Source organism: Hyla sarda, chromosome 6 (genome assembly GCF_029499605.1).
Source record: "Hyla sarda isolate aHylSar1 chromosome 6, aHylSar1.hap1, whole genome shotgun sequence".
Lineage (NCBI taxonomy): Eukaryota > Metazoa > Chordata > Amphibia > Anura > Hylidae > Hyla > Hyla sarda.
The window spans coordinates 111,156,670-111,177,222 of NC_079194.1; the positions used below are offsets into that span (position 1 = coordinate 111,156,670).

Genomic DNA, 20,553 nt, shown 5'->3' on the forward strand with positions numbered 1-20,553 from the left:
ATTATTACAGCACTGGAAGAAGACTCGACAGCCCAAAAGATGCAGCTCGGCTACAGACTTCAGCAGATTGCAGCTGCTGTGGAGAATAAAGTCACCGACTTGTGACCAAGACACAGGGACGGTCTTCCTTATACTGAGTAAAACAGGTTCTCAACCAAGAGCCGAGAGATTTTTATAAAATCGCGGTCGCTTTTGTGTCCTGCCTCCGAGACGCAGGCAGCCTCGCGGCTGGTTGTCACATTCCCAACCAACGAGTGACGCAGATGGCAACTAATGGTGAAAAAGAATATTTTTTCTATGAAATTTTTTTTACACTCAGAACTTTAATATAGAAGATTTTGACCCGCTCAATGGGGTCATCCTGTCATCCTGCATGTTACAAAGGAGCAGGAGATTTTATCTTCCCATGTGCCAAGTCCATCATTAATGGAAGGAGACAAAAGGATGAAACAAGGCAGACTCTGGATTTCTGGTTTAAAGAATGTTTTCTTCACTAGCCTTCTGAGAATGGATTGGTGAACTTTACGCTGTAGACTTGAGTTGACTGTTCCAGTCGCAGTCCGATTGACTGTGCACAATGACGGAACAATGGAACTCTATATGGACACATTCTATCACCTGACACATGACCTTCTCCTACATGGACATAAGTAACTTAGGGGGGTCTCCAGTTCTAACTTCTCCTTCATTCCTGCCCTTTATATCCACCTAGAATATTATTTTATTTTTTAACAATTGTAAAGCTAATTCTATCAGAGAAGTATTATTTTATTACTTTGTAGTCACCATATTTTTATTCGCCTTTTGAGAATCGTTCATCTTTTCTGAAAAAAAAAGTAAATAAAAGTCTTCCTTTTGAGCCCCAGCAGCCAACCCAAATTTCATCTGCCCCCCCCCCCCCCCCCCCCCCCCATAAACTGTTTAGATCAGATTATCAAAAAGAATGACCAAAAGTATCATATAAAAAACCTTAAAACCTACAGGGTACCTGAGACAACACGTCTTGCCCATGTTCTGGTAGTTCAGTCTTGTCATGTGATTTGAAGCTACATAACAATACATTCGACAAAGCCATTGATGTAAACAGAAAAGAGGGAACCCTAAAACCAAGATCAAAACGGGCCATTTCTTATGATGCTGAATGTTACCATGTGGGACAGAAGGGCCTGGTGTTCTTCTTCCCTCCTCCTACACACATTTTTTATGACTAGGGCAAATTCTCTTTCCCTTCTTAGCTAACAATACATTTCCACTACATAGGGGAGTCCTGCCCAGTGGCAGTCGGGGATAGGATCACCAGGGCTGGGCCCTGTCTCTCCAATATCCCCATAGTGGCTGCATGGTGTAGTATGTATGCCCTTGTCCAGGAAATGGGACAGGAAGTGTTGTCCTAGGAGCTTTCCTGAATAGGAAGTATTGGGTGTATTACTGCAATCTATTACTACATAGTTTTTATTAATGTGTAGCGAAAAAACTTTGACTTTATTGGTAGTTCTTCTTAAGAGTTTGTTCCCAAATCTCTTTTTTGCGCCAATACATATAAAATAAAAAATGAAGCAACTCTGCATATAGGCTCAGATTTATCAAACTGTATGAGAGAAAAAGTGGAGAGATTGTCCCCCAGCAACCAATCACAGCTCAGCTAATGAGCTCTGGTAAAGTGAAAGCTGAGCTGTGATTGGTTACTGTGGGAAAAATCACTCCACTTTTTCTCTCACACAATTTGATAAATCTCCCCAATAGTCTTGCTTTATAATCTGCTATTGTTTTGTGTATACAGCTCCTATACAGACCTATGTGTCTCCATGGTTACAGACTTCAAACAAACCCTGAATAATCTGCTCCTACAGTCTACTCCATCTCCTTCTCTACACTGGGGAATTAGCAAGGAAAAGTTTCTCTTACGACCTTTCTGCTTCATGAGTGCTGCCACTGCTAGAAATATATTGATATAGCCATAGTTATCCTGTATGCTTACAGTCCGTTGGTGCACGCTGGTCACTCCTGTCTCCTCCTGTTGCCCCGCCGGACTACCGTGCCTGAGACACCCCTCAGCAGTGATGTGGCTGATGCCAGATCTCACACATTCACTGTGTTCCAGGACTGTCACATGGCTCTACATCACTGCTGAGAGGTGGCTCGGGCTCAGTGGTCCGGCAGGGCTACAGGTGAAGATTGGAGCGGTTCAGGTGACCAGAGCACCAACGGACTGTAAGCATACAAGATAACTATGGCTGTATTGAATTAGTTTTTGCAGTGGCAAGGAAGTCACTTGTGGATTCTGCCGGATGGCACTCTGCGGCTTCTACCAAAAGGATGATCTTGTTATTCTTTCCGTGGATTAATTTCCGCCGCTGTCACACTAAGATTTAGGTTCATGCTGGGGAATTCCTAAGTGCAATTCCGTTCACAGAAATTCTGTAGTGTGAGCATAACCTATCTTAGCGGAAAAGTGAAAGCAGAGAGAGTGGCGTAACACATGACTGCAGCTTCAGACTACACCATTAGTTTGCAGTCTGTAACCATGGAGACACGTGAGCAGGAGCTGAACATCCAAAAAGTTGCTTCATTTTTCAGTGCAGATGAATTAGAGGAACAAAACAAATTGGTTGTAAACTTGGACATACCTTTTAAAGTGTACCTGTCATGGATAAAAACTTTTCAGGTCACAAAGACAAAAAAGTTTTAATCGGTTGGGGTCTCATTGCTGAGGCGTTTTACCGATCATTAGAACAAGCAAAGAGAAGCAAACGGTAGCATGCTTCGCTCCCTGTCTCATTAAGAGCCAGGGAGTGAAGCATGCTACCACATGCTTCTCCCGGCTCATTGTAATGTTAGGCAGGGGTCTCAGCACTGAGACCCCAACCAATCAAAACTTTAGAAATGTCTCTGTGACTTGTCATAATTTTTTATTACTGACTGGTGCACTTTTAGTGAAATCTGGTTGGCTGTGCTTGGGCTGTAGACGGTACATTACTGCACTAAATCTCAAAGTAGATGCTTATTTATTAGTTTCAGTGTGAGACACAGAACCGCTCTATTAGATTCCATGTCTTTTGGCAATTTGCTGCTCCGAACTGGATGTGTATATACCGTAGCTATGAAAGAAGATATTTAAGTACTAAAGGAGGATTGTAATTTATTTTTAAGGCGGCACGTTGCCCTGGGATACTCACATCTAGTTTTTATGTTTATTTTGGATTTTATTTTTCGTACTAGTTTTTATGATGATGCATTCCCGCATACGGCTCCCAGCTTTCACTTGTGCTGCCTTTTCATAAAATTATTAGAATTTGTGGTTAACATAATGTAAAGAAATAAAACTTGAAAGTGAATCTTACGAGATCCTAATAACCTGTTAGACGATGGTCGGAAAGCTTATGAATCTGTGAAGTGATAAACTGTTTGTGAATGTAAAACAAAACCCGACACAAAGTACATCTAATGAGAACAAAGTAGTCCTTACACAAACTGCTCAATAAAAGTCAATATGTTCCAAGCGCTGGTCCGTCATTATACTGTGTTGTCTTGAAGGGAATGCAGTGTAAGGTTCAGAAGGAAAGCAGGCAACCCAATTGACAGGGAGTTGCAGTTGCCACCAAGATGGAGAACTGCAGGGTTTGTATGTTTTTGCAACAGTAAGGCTGGGTTCACACTGCAGAATTTCTGTCGGAGATCGAGCCAGCGGCACTAGGACCGAGCAGACTGGATTGATGCCCCCATAGACTGCAATGCATTTCTGTGAGGATCTTTTGGGAGATCTGCTCAGAAATGCATTGCCATCTATGGCGACGGCAATGTAGTCTGCGCGGTCCTAGTGCCGCCGGCTCGATCTCTGGCCAGAAATTCCACAGTGTGAACCTAGCCTTAGGGGGCGATTTATCAAAACCTGTCCAGAGGAAAAGTAGCTGAGTTGCCCATAGCAACCAATCAGATCGCTTCTTTCACTTTTGAAAAGGCCTCTGAAAAATAAAAGAAGCAATCTGATTGGTTGTTATGGCAACACAGCAAATTTTCCTCTGGGCAGTTTTTGATAAATCTCCCCCTTTAGTTTTTATTTATTATAAGAATATAGAATATAAAATTAAGTTACTCTATAAAATATCCATGCAAATATCCATGATTAAAAAGAATTCCACTATTTTGTGTTTGCAGATGTCTCTATGACCACACACTGGCATAACGTCTGTGACAGAATTTGTTTGCAATGTACCATGCGCCCTTTATAACACTGGTGACTTGTTATATGACAAAGGTCCATTTGGACCCCTCTGGTATAAGGGTCTAGGCAGTGGTCTCAAACTGTGGTCCTCCAGATGTTGCAAAACTTCAACTCCCAGCATGCCCGGACGGCCGTTGCCTGTCCGGGCATGCTGGGAGTTGGAGTTTTGCAACATTTGGAGGACCACAGTTTGAGACCACTGCCTTAGACCCTTATACCAGAGAAGCAAACAGTTTGAGACCACTGGTCTAAGTGCAATGACCACCTCTGTATATCCTATAGCTAAGCCTATATCCCTAGATCATGTATTTAGTCTGATCCTTTAACCATTTGTTTATTTGGTTCTATCTGTCCCCTTCTTATTTGTAACCTATATCTAGTTGAGATTGTTTTAGATGAGCATAATATGGACCCATTTTTGGATCCCTATAACAGTAGTGAGTCCAGGCCCAACTGTGGATCTAATCACCTGGACTGATAGACACATTGGGGGAGATTTATCATTGATTTTAGAGCATTTTTTTTGTCTATGTTTTGGCGCAGTTCAGACACAAGCAGCATATTTAGTGACTTTTATGCATCTTTTGATATAGACAGTTTCACCCTTTTTGCCTACCCGTAGAACTTTTTGTTTTTGACCATGCAGTGGTCACGTATTTATCATTTGCGACTTTTGTCAAAAGTCGCTATTTTGTGCCCAAAGGTACTTTTTTAGGTGCAAACTACACCACCTACCAGTAGGCGTGAGAATCATTTCTACCTTCCGCAATTCAACCTTTAACCTCTTGTGGACGACAGCACTCCCCTTCTATAAGGCTGGGTTCACATCATGTTTTTCCCATACTGTGTTCCATTCCGTTTTTCTAAAGAAAACCATATGGCAAAAAAACGGATGGAACATAATGGGAAGAAGTAAACCGTATGCGTTTTTAAAAGTGCATACAGTTCCGTCCGTTTTTTTGTTTTTGTTTTTTTAAACATACGTTTTTGAAAATGTTGTCCATTTTTAATGGGAGGGGTGTTGGGTGGGGACTTTAGGATGCAAATGCACATGTGCAAAGTAAGAACTGTATACGGTTTCCCATATGGAACCGTATACATGTGCATTTCCCATTGATGTCAATGTTTTAAAAAAACGTATGCGGTTGCAGTACGGTTTTTAAACCGGAGACAAAACCGTGGTCAACTAAGGTTTTGAGTACGGGAGAAAACCGTATTGCAAGCAAACCGGGTGCATGCGGTTTTCAATTATTTGTCTATGTATATGGTTTTCAATACGGTTCCATATGTTTTCAATAATCAAAACCTATACGGGAAACGTACTTGAAAAATGTGGTGTGAACCCACCCTAACACGCGCTCAGGAGCTGAGCGCAGGTCAAAGCTGGGTGGTACTGGTGGCCACCAGGACCCATCTCTAATGCCAGACATCACTGATCACGATGATGCCCGGCTTTAACCCCTTAGACACCGCAATCAAATTTGATTGTAGCGTCTAAATGCAAGTAAAAATGTCCCGGCAGCTCTGTGAAATTAAGTAAAAAACACCTAACCTGCCAAATTCAGGACCTGGGAAAGTGTCTACTTCCCTCCCTCACAAGCGTCTATAAAAAGTGTATGTGGTAGAGGTTTCCCACCACAGCAGAGCAAAATTCATCATCCTGCGGCACCTTCACGATAAATAAGATGCACACTAGTCAAACCCACCACCCAAATAAATGTAGGAAAATAGCTCTACCGTAGACATTCTTTGATAAATCTGGGCCACAATGGGGGAGATTTATCAAAATCTGTGCAGAGGAAAAGTGCTGAGTTGGCCTTTTCAAAAATGAAAGAAGTGATCTAATATGCTGTCACTTCAGGTTATTAGACTCTTGATACATTTTTTTTAAAGTTACAGAATGTTGTGGTAATATTAGGTCATGATCCCTAAATCTAGGGATCTAACCTTGTCTGTGAGCTTTCAATTGTTAGTATACTAACTAGGGAACTTCATTCTTACTCTGGATACACTCACACAGCTCTTTGGAGTTCTCTAAATTCCTAATAACGCTTTTTTTCTTATAGTAAAATAAAACAAACTTGGGTATACCTACACCTTCCAAGGTTACATTTCACCCAATGGAAGGATGCATTTATAACAATACTTTCTATATGAAGCATGAAGGAAAACGTACACTAAGAAGCTACTATTACCATGTATATGTCATGTTTTAAGAAACCAGTTTGAGAGGATGTGAGCTTTGTGACATGTTGGATTATCCTTTTGGAAGTAGCCGTTAGAAGATGCGTCCTCTGTGGTCATAAAGGGATGGACATGGTCAGCAACAATACTCAAGTAGGCTGACGAATTCGATACCAAGGGGCCTAAGAAAATGTCCTGCAAACAATTACACCGCCACTACCAGGCTGAACTACTGTTTTAAGGCAGGATGGATCCATGCTTTCATTTTGTTTACGCCATATTCTTACCCTGCCATCTGAATGTCACAGCTGGAATCAAGATTCATCAGACCAGGCAACATTCTTCCAGCCATTCATTGTCCAATTTTGGTGAGTCTGTATGAATTGCAGCCTCAGTTTCCTGCTCTTGGCTAACAGGAGTAGCACCGGATGCGATTTACAGCTGTTGTAGCCCATCTGCTTCAAGGTTGAAGGTGCTGTGCGTTCAGAGATGGTATTCTGCATACCTTGGTTGTAACGAGTGATCATTTGAGTTGCTGTTGCCTGTCATCTCAAACCAGTCTACCCATTCTCCTCTGCCACTCACTGGATAGTTTCTATTTTTTAGACCATTCTATGTAAACCCTAGAGAAGGGTGTGCATAAAAATTCCAGTAGATCAGCAGTTTCTGAAAATACTCAGACCGGCCTATCAGGTACCAACGTCCATGCCACATTTATTGTCACTTAAATCCCCTTTCTTACCCATTCTGATGCTTCAGGAAGTTGTCTTGACCTTGTCTTCATGCCTAGATTTATTGAGTTGCTGCTATGTGATTGGCTTATTAGCTATTCCTGTTAACAAGGAATTGAACAGGTGTAATAAAGTGGCCAGTGAGTGCAGGGGGTCAAGTCTTGGGGGGAAAAAATGTGTGGGAACTCGCCCAAGATTTCCACTCAAGGGGGGAGATTTATGAAAACCTGTGCAGAAGAAAAGTTGCTGAGATGCCCATAGCAACCAATCAAATTGGTTCTTTTATTTTGCAGAGGCCTTGTTTAAAAGGAAAGACACTATCTAATTGGTTGATATGGGCTACTCAGCAACGTTTCCTCTGGACAGGTTTTGATAGATCTACCCCAGTGTTCCTACTGAGGAAAAGTGCAGGAACTCTGTTCCCATGCATTCCTGCAGGACTTGAGCCCTGAGTGAGTGTATATACTTTTTGCAACATGATATGCTCATATACCAAACAAATGTTATACATATATAATAAATCTATATTATGCACATATGCCTGTTATACACAAATAATAAAGCCATGTTATGCACATATTCACATGTAGGGGGGTATTTTACCCTTGTTTTCTGGGGTTAATTTGGTGCAAAAATTTGGCGCAGTTCGCTTTTTGCGCCTTTTCATTTATGCACATTCCTGTCCTTGGGGGCAGAATGTGTGTTTTCAGTAGGGTTTTTGCAGTGGTCAGGAATTTATCACCTCCGTTTAAAAAAATAAAAATAAAAAAAAGTGGCATAGAAAACACACATTACAAAAATTTGTTGAAATTACTCATTAATATAAGCAGACCATCTTGTTATTGAAAGATATATGTGTATATATATATATATATATATATATATATATATATATATATACACATATACATATATATTTCCTTTAAAAAATATATAACTAAAAAAAATTACTTAAAATTACTTTTTTTTATTTGGAAACATTTTTCACTATGGTTAGGATGGACAGGTTTAAAAGTCTCGATATTTGGTACAAATAAGGTTAACACACAAGGAATCACCTTTGAAAGAGCTTCCTGTAACACTCACCTGTAAGGTGGGTAAATTCACACATATACAAATGTATAGCCTGACTTGCGTCTTTTTGTAAATTTGGTGCAGTGAGTTAAAAAGTCACCCATGAAAAAAAGGAGTAAAAAAACACATACCACAGCTATTATTTGTAAATACACCCCCGTATACTGTATCCATACTATACATATAGACATCATGGGGGGTATTTACGAATAATAGCTGTGGTATGTGTTTTTTTTTTACTCCTTTTTTTCATGGGTGACTTTTTAACTCACTGCACCAAATTTACAAAAAGATGCAAGTCAGGCTATACATTTGGTGCAATTTCAGAAATGACGTGTAAAAAGCTTTATTTTTTAGTTATTTTTTATATGAAATTAAAATATATATATATATATATATATATTTCAAATAACAAGGTGATCTGCTTATATTACCGTGTTTCCCCGAAAATACACCCTACCCCGAAAATAAGCCCTAGCTGGATTATCGGGGTGGGCTGCAATGAAAATAAGACCTAGGCAATGCCCGGGCTGCAAATATTGAAAAACAAACTTTAACTTACCTTCGTCCTCCGTTCCCCCCGTTGCTAAGGAACCGGCCTCACTGTTCTCCGCTGCTCTTGCTGCTTCCTGGTGTTGGGACATCTCAGAGCCTTCAGCCTATCACCGGCCGCATTGTCATGTAAGGAGCCGGCCGGCTTCTTACATGACAGTGGGCTCAGCCTATCATTGGCCGAGGCGGGACATCACTACGGCCGGTGATAGGCTGAAGGCTCTGTGACGTTCCCATTCCCAGGAAGCAGCAAGAACAGCGGAGGGACCATGAGGCCGGTTCCTTAGCAACGGGGGAACGGAGGACGAAGGTAAGTTAAAGTTTGTTTTTTAATATTTGCAGCCCGGGCACAGGAATACAAAGTACAGTGCAGTGGCTGATAATTATTTGGCGGGGCAGGGGGGGGGAGAAGCAGCGCTCGTGGGTGACATACGGTACGATTAGTACCCCGATGTGGGGTGCAGCGCTGGGCTGATGAACCGGCGGGGGGGAGACGTAGGGGGTCAATGTATTTTGTTCAATGTACATACCGTAAATAAATAAGCCCTACCCTGAAAATAAGCCCTAGTGTGTTTTTTGTGACTAAAATTAATACAAGACCTGGTCTTATTTTCGGAAAAATACGTTAAGTAATTTCAACAAATTTTTGTAATGTGTGTTTTCTATGACAATTTTTTTATGGAGGTGATTTGCGCCTTTTTAAACGGTTTGTGCCAAATTTTGCGCCTTTTTAAAAAGTCCCATTTTTATAAATTCCTGACCACTGCAAAAACCCGACTGAAAACACACATACTACAGCCAACCAAAGGAATGTGTGTAAACTAAAAAGGCGCAAAGAAAAGGCGCAAAAACTCACTGCGCCAAAATTTTGCGCCAAATTTATACAGGAAAAAATGGGTAAAAGGCTTCATAAATACCCCCCCCCATGCCCCTGTTATGCACATATATAATAGCCATATTATATGCATATAATAGGGGAGAGTTACCAAAACTTGTGTAGAGGAAGAATGGTGCAATTGCCTATAGCAACCAGATTGCTTCTTTCATTTTTCAAAAGACTTTGGGGGAGATTTATCAAAACCTGTGCAGAGGAAAACTTGCCCAGTTGCCCCTAGCAACCAATCAGATCGCTTCTTTCATTTTTCACAGGCCTTCATAAAAATGAAAGCAGCAAACTGATTGGTTGCTATGGGCAACTGGGCAAGTTTTCCTCTGCACAGGTTTTGATAAATCTCCCCCTTTATGTTTTATTTTTATTAAAGAAGCACTCTAATAGATTGTTATGAGCAACTGCACCACTCTTCCTCTACACAGGATTTGATAAATCTCCCCAATAGTATATTAGTCATGTTATAGACACATGTAATATGCATACAGTATTTATATCATATAATATTCTATCACATGATATATACATATACTAATGTTATACTATATTCATATTATACACATACACTATACATATAATGCAATGTATAAAGAAGAAAGACTCGGCAACTCACCGTTCTGCAAATGAACTTCTGTTTATTCCAAGAGGTGCGACGTACACATCAGGGCAAGGGAGGGCTGGACGGGAGGCAGGGGGTGCGGGTAGGACTGCACAGTTTTGTGCCGACCTGGCACTTCTTCGAGCTACTTGCACAAGCTACTTCGGCTGTCTGGGCATGCTTGGAGTTGTAGTCTTGCAACAGCTGGAGACACACTGTTTGGAAAACACTGCTATACACATATAAAGATATCAGGGGACATTTATCAAAACCAGTGGACAGGAAAAGTTGCCCAGTTACCCATAGCAACCAATCTGATTGCTTTCATTCTTAACAAGGCCTGGGAAAAATGAAAGAAGTGATCTGATTGGTTGCTATGGGCAACTTTGCCTTCCCACTGGTTTTGATAAATCTCCCCCATCATACTTATATTATGCACAAATTCTATACCCAAGTTACATATATTATACACACACACATTATACCTATGATATACCCATTTTCTATCTATATTATACACATATATACTTTATTCATGTTATAGCCACACATCATGCCCATGTTATACCCATAATCCATCTATATTATACACATATACTTTACCCATGTTATACCTATATTCTATCTATAAAATACTCATATTTTATCCATGTTATACCCATATTCCCTCTATATTATACACATATATCCTTTATCCCTGTTATACCCATATTCTTTCTATATTATACACATATATACATTATCCATGTTATACCCATATTCCTTCTATATTATACACATATATACATTATCCATGTTATACCCATATTCCTTCTATATTATACACATATATACATTATCCATGTTATACCCTTATTCCCTCTATATTATACACATATATACATTATCCATGTTATACCCATATTCCTTCTATATTATACACATATATCCTTTATCCATGTTATACCCATATTCCTTCTATATTATACACATATATCCTTTATCCATGTTATACCCATATTCCTTCTATATTATACACATATATCCTTTATCCATGTTATACCCATATTCCTTCTATATTATACACATATATACATTATCCCTGTTATACCCATATTCCTTCTATATTATACACATATATCCTTTATCCCTGTTATACCCATATTCTTTCTATATTATACACATATATACATTATCCATGTTATACCCATATTCCTTCTATATTATACACATATATCCTTTATCCATGTTATACCCATATTCCTTCTATATTATACACATATATACATTATCCATGTTATACCCATATTCTTTCTATATTATACACATATATACATTATCCATGTTATACCCATATTCCTTCTATATTATACACATATATACATTATCCCTGTTATACCCATATTCTATATTATACACATATATACATTATCCATGTTATACCCATATTCTATATTATACACATATATACATTATCCATGTTATATCCATATTCCTTCTATATTATACACATATATACATTATCCCTGTTATACCCATATTCTATATTATACACATATATACATTATCCCTGTTATACCCATATTCCTTCTATATTATACATATATATACATTATCCCTGTTATACCCATATTCTATATTATACACATATATACATTATCCCTGTTATACCCATATTCTATATTATACACATATATACATTATCCCTGTTATACCCATATTCTATATTATACACATACATTATCCCTGTTATACCCATATTCTATATTATACACATATATACATTATCCATGTTATACCCATATTCTATATTATACACATATATACATTATCCATGTTATATCCATATTCCTTCTATATTATACACATATATACATTATCCCTGTTATACCCATATTCTATATTATACACATATATACATTATCCCTGTTATACCCATATTCCTTCTATATTATACATATATATACATTATCCCTGTTATACCCATATTCTATATTATACACATATATACATTATCCCTGTTATACCCATATTCTATATTATACACATATATACATTATCCCTGTTATACCCCTATTCTATATTATACACATATATACATTATCCCTGTTATACCCATATTCTATATTATACACATATATACATTATCCCTGTTATACCCATATTCCTTCTATATTATACATATATATACATTATCCCTGTTATACCCATATTCTATATTATACACATATATACATTATCCCTGTTATACCCATATTCTATATTATACACATATATACATTATCCCTGTTATACCCATATTCCCTCTATATTATACACATATATACATTATCCCTGTTATACCCATATTCTATATTATACACATATATACATTATCCCTGTTATACCCATATTCTATATTATACACATATATATATTATCCATGTTATACCCATATTCCCTCTATATTATACACATATATACATTATCCCTGTTATACCCATATTCTATATTATACACATATATATATTATCCATGTTATACCCATATTCCCTCTATATTATACACATATATACATTATCCCTGTTATACCCATATTCTATATTATACACATACATTATCCCTGTTATACCCACACATTATGCACGTCATCCAGTATGTATATGATACGTTACACCCCTATAGGGTCATGCTGTATACACTGTAGTGCTGGCAGCAGGGGCGTTGACCATCCTGTAGCACACACCGCCTGCCAATGCTGCAACTCACCCAAGCATTTGCTGTCCTGGCACTGACTCCTGCGCATGCGCGCCGTGGTTCTGTTTTCAGCACCTTGGAGAGCGGCCGCGGACTGCGCCCTCAGCACAACGGGGAAGGGAATATCGGGTGTGGTCCCCGGAGCCGCCCGCGGGTGATCTGCATCTATTCAGGGCTAGGAGAAGCAGCAGCGGTACTAGCAGGGACAGCAGCCTCCTACCCTTCACATAGGGGCACAGCAGCCAGGATGCCAGGAGGACCCTTGTAACGGGTGATAGCAGGGGCACCGCATCATACCCGCCAGCCCTGCCCTGTGACCCATCTGCCTCTATAGACATCCACAGCTATGATACCAGGAGGGCCCTCCTGCTGAAGCCGCCTCACCCTGCAGAGCCTGGCACCTCCACCAATATGATGCCAGGACAAGCCTCTGCCCTGTGAAGCCTCCTAGCCTGCCCATTCTGACACATCAACAACTATGAGGGCAGGAGGACCCCCACCATGCCCCCCAGTGTGTGCCCAAGGGGCGGAGGACTGATCACAGAGCTGTGCCACCCACACAGCCAGGCTTCCTCCACACAGACAATAGGCAATTTGGAGCTGATTCTTTACAGAACAATACCTGATCTATCACAGCTTGTTCTGATGACAGAGAGGAGAGGACAACGCCCCCTACTGAGCTAACACAAGGATGGTGAGACACTCATCAATTCTACAGAGGTGTGTGTGTGTGGGGGGTGTGATGGAGGCCAGATGGAATGACCCTAGGGGCAGATGGCATTAACCCCTTGTATTCGTGACGCCAGGGCGTTGTTTATCCTCAATACCACCCGAAGGTATACTTCTGGATCCTGGGCTAGGCACGGGGGCAATAATGACTCCGACACCAAGTTATAGACAACAGTAGCTTTACTGAGTGACAGATGGTACAGTCTATACAGTGTAGCCGGGCCCATGGAGGTGACCAGTGACTTCAGAGACCTTAAGGGCTTGCTGGGACTTGCAGTGGTTTTGGACAATTTAGTGCAGGCCACGTTGACTTGACAATAGATGACAGTGACTGACTTGGCTGGAGACAGACTAAGCTGTGACTGTAGATTACTAGTAGACTTGTAGCTTGGGGCTCCAGACTTGACTTGAGGCTCCTATGACTCCAGACTCTTAGGCTCGACTGCACCTCAGCAAAGACTCAGGAACTAAGAAAGAGAAGAGACTTTTATGGGGGAGACCCTGGAGGGGTCCCATTGATCACCCTTAAGTCACTTGGTCACTGATACCTCCGTGGTAACAATCACATGACAACTCACATGACAACTGGTAATCACATGTTAACCTTTCTTAAGATACAACATTCTTATATACATAACATAGGGGATAATATACAATTACAGTAGAACAGATGCAGGGGGGCCAAGGGGACACTGCAGGGAGGCTGCCTGACAGGGCAACAAGGGTACGGGGTAACAACTTCTGTACTGGGCCACCACATGTGTGTATCTAGATAGACCATCACATAGGTGGCACTGAGATGTGTGCACGCCGGCCATACACCATACAGCCCTCACATAGATGGCACTGAGATGTGTGCACCCGACTATACACCCCACATACCCCAAATAGATGGCTCTGAAATATGTGCACCTTGACTATATACACCCTATAGACCCCCATATAGATGGCAATGAGATGTGGGCACCCCTGGCTATACACCCTACAGACTCAGAAATGGACGTCATACACCCTACAGACCCCCACATACTGTAGATCAGGGGTTCTCAACCGGTGGTACGCCACGGGTTGTGTGGGGGTACGCCAATGCGCTGACAAATACCGGCCATGCATTGGCCAGTATTTGTCAGAGCAGAATGGGGAATGGCTGCGGCTACTTTACAGAAGCTGCGTGGCTGCCAGGCAGACGTGTGACATCCCCTGAAGTTGCGCAGAGGTGCTGCACAGTGCAGGAGGACGTCACCCATCAGTGTAGCCCCGCCGAACGGGACTCCTGGAATGGGACATGCTGTATACCCAAACAGGCCGGGTAATGTAAAAAAAAAAAAAGTAAAAACTAAGTGTATGGGAGGCAGGGGTGTTATTGTATGTATATATTGGCCCAGGGGGATTGGGGGGGGGGGGATAATGGCAAAAGGGGATCAGAGGGAGCGGGAAATAATGGCACAGGGGGATTAAGATGGAGGGGGGTAATGATTATTCCCCCGCCCCCCCCCCCCCCCCAATCCCCTTGTGCCATTATTCCCCCCTCCCTCCGATCCCCTTTTGCCATATCGGATAATAATGGCACAAGGGGATTAAGTATTGCATTAGTGTAAAGGTAAACACACGCCATTATGAAAATAAGTAATTTTATGACGTATTTTTGTCCGCGGGTACACCTAGCGCGTAAGTTCAGCGCAAATTTACGCGCGAGGGGCATACTTTAACCCTTTGGGGTACAGTCGTGAAAAAGGTTGAGAACCACTGCTGTAGATGGCGTGAGATGTGTGCACCCCGGCCACATACCCTACAGCCTCCCACATAGTTGGCACTTAGATGTGTGAACCACGGCCATACACCCTACAGTCACCATCTCAACAGCCACATCAATTATTGTAATGTATGTCATATTATGATTTCAGATCCTTTATGGGATCCTTGGTGGTAGTAACAACCTGTTCTTATTGCATTTCGGAACTGTTCTGAGGATCTACAAAGGGGGATGCATAGGAGAGCCATCTGCAACATTGTGACCAATATGGTAGAGAATATGATCATTCTGTGGAATGCTTATATCACCTCGCCTGGAAGAGTCTAAGCTTATTCCTGACCACGGGAATACGAACTGGTGATCACAATGGTCAACCAAAGAACTCATAGCAATACTCACCATAATCAGAGCTATAGTGACCAACCACAGAAGTATTAGCAACACTTCCCATGACTAAAGCCATAGTGACCAACCACAGAAGAACTAGCAACACTGCCCATGACTAAAGCCATAGTGACCAACCACAGAAGTATTAGCAACACTTCCCATGACTAAAGCCATAGTGACCAACAACAGAAGAACTAGCAACACTGCCCATGACTAAAGCCATAGTGACCAACCACAGAAGTATTAGCAACACTGCCCATGACTAAAGCCATAGTGACCAACCACAGAAGTATTAGCAACACTTCCCATGACTAAAGCCATAGTGACCAACCACAGAAGAACTAGCAACACTGACTGTGACCAGAGTTATAGTAACCAACCACAGAAGTCATAGCAATATTGTACTGACCAGTGATCAGAGCCATAGTGACCAATCACAGAAGTCCTAGCAATACTGACTGGTGATCAGAATTCTAGTGACTTTAGGCTATAGAAGTAATGGCCAGTGACCTGTAAACACGTGTGTAGCTATAGAGCTGCAGAGGTAGTAGTCTTCCCTGAAACTGTGCCTGAGGGGGAAATTCATCTCTGCCACATAAGAAGACAGCAGTATTAACATAGCATATGATAGGATGGGGCCCAAAAGTTTCAGGTTACACCCCTGCTGCTATACCAAAACATCGACCAGTGATCAGAGCCACAGTGATAATGACCAGTGGACACAATGATGACTATGACCATCAACCTATACTGTGACCAGCAGACTGTAATAATGACCAAACTGTGCACATAAGTACAGCGACCATACTGATAAGAACAGTGATCAGCAACAATAATTGCAGTTTACTGTACTTTATGTCCCTTGTGATGCTGCTCATTTACTAGTTTGGTAATTGTCAGTTATTGATTATTAATTTTAATTATTAAAGGAGATATCCAGTGCTGAAAAACTTATGCCCTATCCTAAGGATAGCGGATAAGTTTCAGATCACGGGGGGTACGACTGCTGGGGGCCCCCCGCAATCTCCTGTACAGGGCCCCAGCAGTCCGTGGGAAGGGGGCGTGTTGACCACCGCACAAAGCGGCGGCTGACACGCCCCCTCAATACAACTCTATAGCAGAGCCGGAGCCAGCATGACTCCTCTATCCAATGCATCTTGATGTGGGCTGCACCTACACCTTCTCTTCACCTATGCCTTTCTTATCTCCTAAACTAATTTGAGGTGAAAATGCAGTACAAATCTGCGTCCAGACTATTCAGAGTGCTTATAGGTGCAAAGTGGTTGCCACTGACAAATTCACTCAAAAACTTGGGTTAACGGGGCACTCCCCTGAAAAACATTTTTTTTTTTAATCAACTGGTGCCAGAAAGTTAAACAGATTTGTAATTTATTTCTCTTTAAAAATCTTAAAGGGGTTCTCAACCATAAGGTGATTTTAGTACGTACCTGGCAGACAGTAATGGACATGCTTAGGAAGGATCTGCGCTTGTCTTTGGGCTAAATGGTTATGTTGTGAGATTACCAAAATACTGTGGCTAGCTTTTTGTGAACTGGTATTTCCTGTTTGAGTTTTCTTCTTTGCCTACAAATCCCATAATTCAATTTTCCTCCACACATCAGCCACCTCACCCATTGAAACATAAATGAGCTGCATCCATTCAAAGACCTGTGGTTTTCAATCAGGGTGCCTACAGCTGTTGCATTAGTTGCAGATTGATCTTCCTCCCACCAAGCGATCACTCCACCCATTGAAGCAGACAGGCTCCCTGTCATCAGCTGACTAGTGAGTCAGGTCTCGTCCGCATTGCAACCTGGGAAAAATCTGAGACAACAGTAATTTTGTATGCTGTTAAAAATAAATATTGGGGTGAAATCACAGAAGAATTGTGAGAAAACCATCACACACAGGTACAGACACTATATTATGAACTACACTAACTTTACAGCCCCTGTAGCATAGTCAAATAAAACAAAAATCCTGGAATACCCCTTAAATCCTTCTACTACTTATCAGATTCTATTTGCTCCCCAGGAAGTTCTATTATTTTTTAATTTCCTTTCTGTCTGACCACAGTGCTCTCTGCTGACACCTCTGTCCATTTTAGGAACTGTCCAGAGCAGGAGAGGTTTGCCATGGGGATTTGCTCCTACTCTGGACAGTTCCTAAAATGAACAGAGGTGTCAGCAAAGAGCACTGTGGTCAGACAGAAAGGAAATTCGAAAAGAACTTCCTGTGGAGCAAATAGAAGCTGATAAGTACTAGAAGGATTAAGATTTTTAAATAGAAGTAATTACAAATCTGTCTAACTTTCTGGCACCAGTTGATTTAAAAAAACAAACAAACAAACATGTTTTCCAGGGGAGTATCCCTTAAAGGAAGTGGTCTGCTTTTAGAGGTGCAACTTCCATGGACTATAATGCAAAGAAAATCATTTACTCGTTCACAGAAAATAATCTGTCTAGATTGGAGGGTCTTAAAGCGTACCTGTCAGATCCAACAAAAATTTTTATTTTTTAATATATCACTCAGTACCTTATCCTGACCATGTACATCTATTTTTTATGTGTCTAGCACCTTTATTTTTATTTTACTTTTAATTTAGCTCACTAGTCTGAATTCCTCTCAAAGGGAGGGGGCGTGGCCTCACTGTGCAGGTCTCCGCCCCCTCCCTCAGTATGCTGTCTGCTCACATCTCCCCTAGCATTAGCAAAACTACAACTCCCAGCTTGTCCTCACTGACAGTAGCGGGACACAAGCTGACAGTGGGAGGATTTTTCCTCCAGCTCTGAGCCCTGCGTTCACAGCTGTCAATCAAGGAAGTGTGTCCATGACATAGGTGATGATGCATGGACACAGCAGGACTAGTAGGTGTCCAAGCAGGCAGAGAGGGGGGCAGTTGTTTGACTGGCTTTTTCAGTATGAAATACTGAAAATATTCTAATGAAAGCAATTGCAAAACCTATTGGTTATACATGCTTTACAACATAGCAAAAGTTTTTGAATCTGACAGTGCCCATTTAAAGAGGTGTTCCTCTCAAGAGGTTTTACTGTGTAGTCGATACATTTATTTTAAGTGTCTAAATCTCCTGCTATCTAACAGGTAATTCCCCTCTAACATTATCTTCTATTCTTAGATTTTGTTTGATGAAGACCTTGACCCATGAGACAGATGGGTTTCTACATAAGCTCTTTGTCCAGAAGCCCCTGCACCAAGACACAGGTGCGACATTACCAAGTGGCCCCGAGCTACAACTACAAATGGACAGACATCCACTATGAAGCCAGCAGAGGCAACGTGGAGAAGTTGCATGCACTACTGACCACCTCTGGTATGAAACTTAAGGAACTGATATGCCCCTACTACCTCCATTCCAGTACAGTCTATGGGTGCGTTCCCACCTGGCGTATACGCAGTGTATTTGACGCTGGGCAAAATTTAGGGCAGCAGGGGGAAATACGCTGCGTATTCCTTGCTCACTATACACACAGGGCTTTCCGGCGGCAGCCCTATGTGTGCAGTGAGTTTTGGAGACGGAGCCACGCGTCACAGACACGCCGGCAACGGCCCCGCCTCCAAAACTCACTACACACATAGGGCTTCCGCCGGAAAGCCCTGTGTGTACAGTGAGCAAGGAATATGCAGCGTATTTCCCACTGCTGACATAAATTTTGCGCAGTGTCAAACACACTGCGTATACGCCCTGTGGGAACGCACCCTAAAGCAGTGTTTCCAAGCCAGGATGCCTTCAGCTGTTGCAAAACTACAACACCCAGCATGCCCGGACAGCCTTTGGCTGTCCGGGCATGCTGGGAGTTGTAGTTTTGCAACAGCTGGAGGCACCCTGGTTGGGAAACACTGGTCTATAGTGATGTCCTCTTTTAAAGGGCAGTACCTTCTATTGTCATTCCACTTAAGGCAGAGTACAAATTCCATATTTTACTATAGGAAGAAATTGTTCATTTATAAAATGTACAAGAAGGGAACAGCCAATCAGTCTTCAGTTTCAGCGGACCGCTGAAAAATAAGAGCTGGGATCTGATTGGTTGCTATAAGCAGCTGCTTCAGTTTTCCTATACACTGATTTTGATACATTTTCTTTACTGTGCAGTAAAAAGATTATTTGTTTTTCATTGTTTGTTCATATGTTTGTTCTATATTTTAGATAAAGAGTTGGTGGATAGGAAAGATTATTATGGAAAGACCCCTTTATACTGGGCAGCTTATAAAGGACAAAGGATTTCAATGGAGTTACTCTTGCAACATGGGGCCAATGTGAACAGCTGTTGTAAGCATGGAGGTACCCCCCTGCATGCAGCCATTGGATTGTTTCCAGACTGTGCCCTTTTACTAATACAGGTGAGTTACTGCACTCTTTATGGTGGATGACTTCTACAGGGAAATAAGCAAATATAGTGCACCACCCTGTATGTGCACAGACGATAGTATCAGGGTGTTGTAGATCGCGCAGGTGACTACAGATTACATCCAGTATCGTAACCAATAACAGAAACTATTCTATCTCATGTGCAAACCCTAATGGATGTCCAGGTATCAAAAGCACTCTGGAAGAGGAAAAATCCTCCAATGTCACAACAGCATATAGTTCAAATATCAAAATCTCAACGAGTTTCCACCAGGGATCACCCTGACTTCATCAGGAGATAAGACTAAGGGTGCGTTCACACTACGGAATTCTCGCGGAATTCTATGAGCGG

At 41.4% G+C, this 20,553-nt stretch overlaps 2 protein-coding genes and 1 long non-coding RNA gene across 7 annotated transcripts in view; 2 read left to right on the top strand and 1 right to left on the bottom strand.

Annotated features, from left to right (window-relative positions):
• The window catches only part of PLXNB1 (plexin B1), a 190,807-nt gene extending 187,308 nt beyond the window's left edge, over window positions 1–3,499 (top strand). For both annotated transcript variants that reach the window (XM_056524644.1, XM_056524645.1), the window contains exon 38: window positions 1–3,499. In XM_056524644.1, the coding sequence (XP_056380619.1) occupies window positions 1–105 (105 nt within the window). In that variant the 3' untranslated portion in view covers window positions 106–3,499.
• On the bottom strand, window positions 762–11,051 carry LOC130275953 (uncharacterized). The gene is made up of 3 exons (XR_008844967.1): window positions 10,266–11,051; window positions 7,149–7,238; window positions 762–824 (listed from the first exon to the last, which is right to left on the bottom strand). It is a non-coding gene; the product is annotated as an uncharacterized LOC130275953 (long non-coding RNA).
• LOC130275950 (poly [ADP-ribose] polymerase tankyrase-2-like) overlaps window positions 8,925–20,553 on the top strand; it is a 20,085-nt gene continuing 8,456 nt past the window's right edge. Inside the window, exons 1-3 of one of the 4 annotated variants that reach the window (XM_056524666.1) lie at window positions 8,925–9,073; window positions 18,972–19,166; window positions 20,001–20,194. In XM_056524666.1, the coding sequence (XP_056380641.1) occupies window positions 18,998–19,166; window positions 20,001–20,194 (363 nt within the window). In that variant the 5' untranslated portion in view covers window positions 8,925–9,073; window positions 18,972–18,997. Of the gene's footprint in view, window positions 9,074–13,041; window positions 13,686–18,971; window positions 19,167–20,000; window positions 20,195–20,553 lie in introns of those variants that run through there. The other 3 variants (XM_056524668.1, XM_056524667.1, XM_056524665.1) reach the window with 3 other exon arrangements.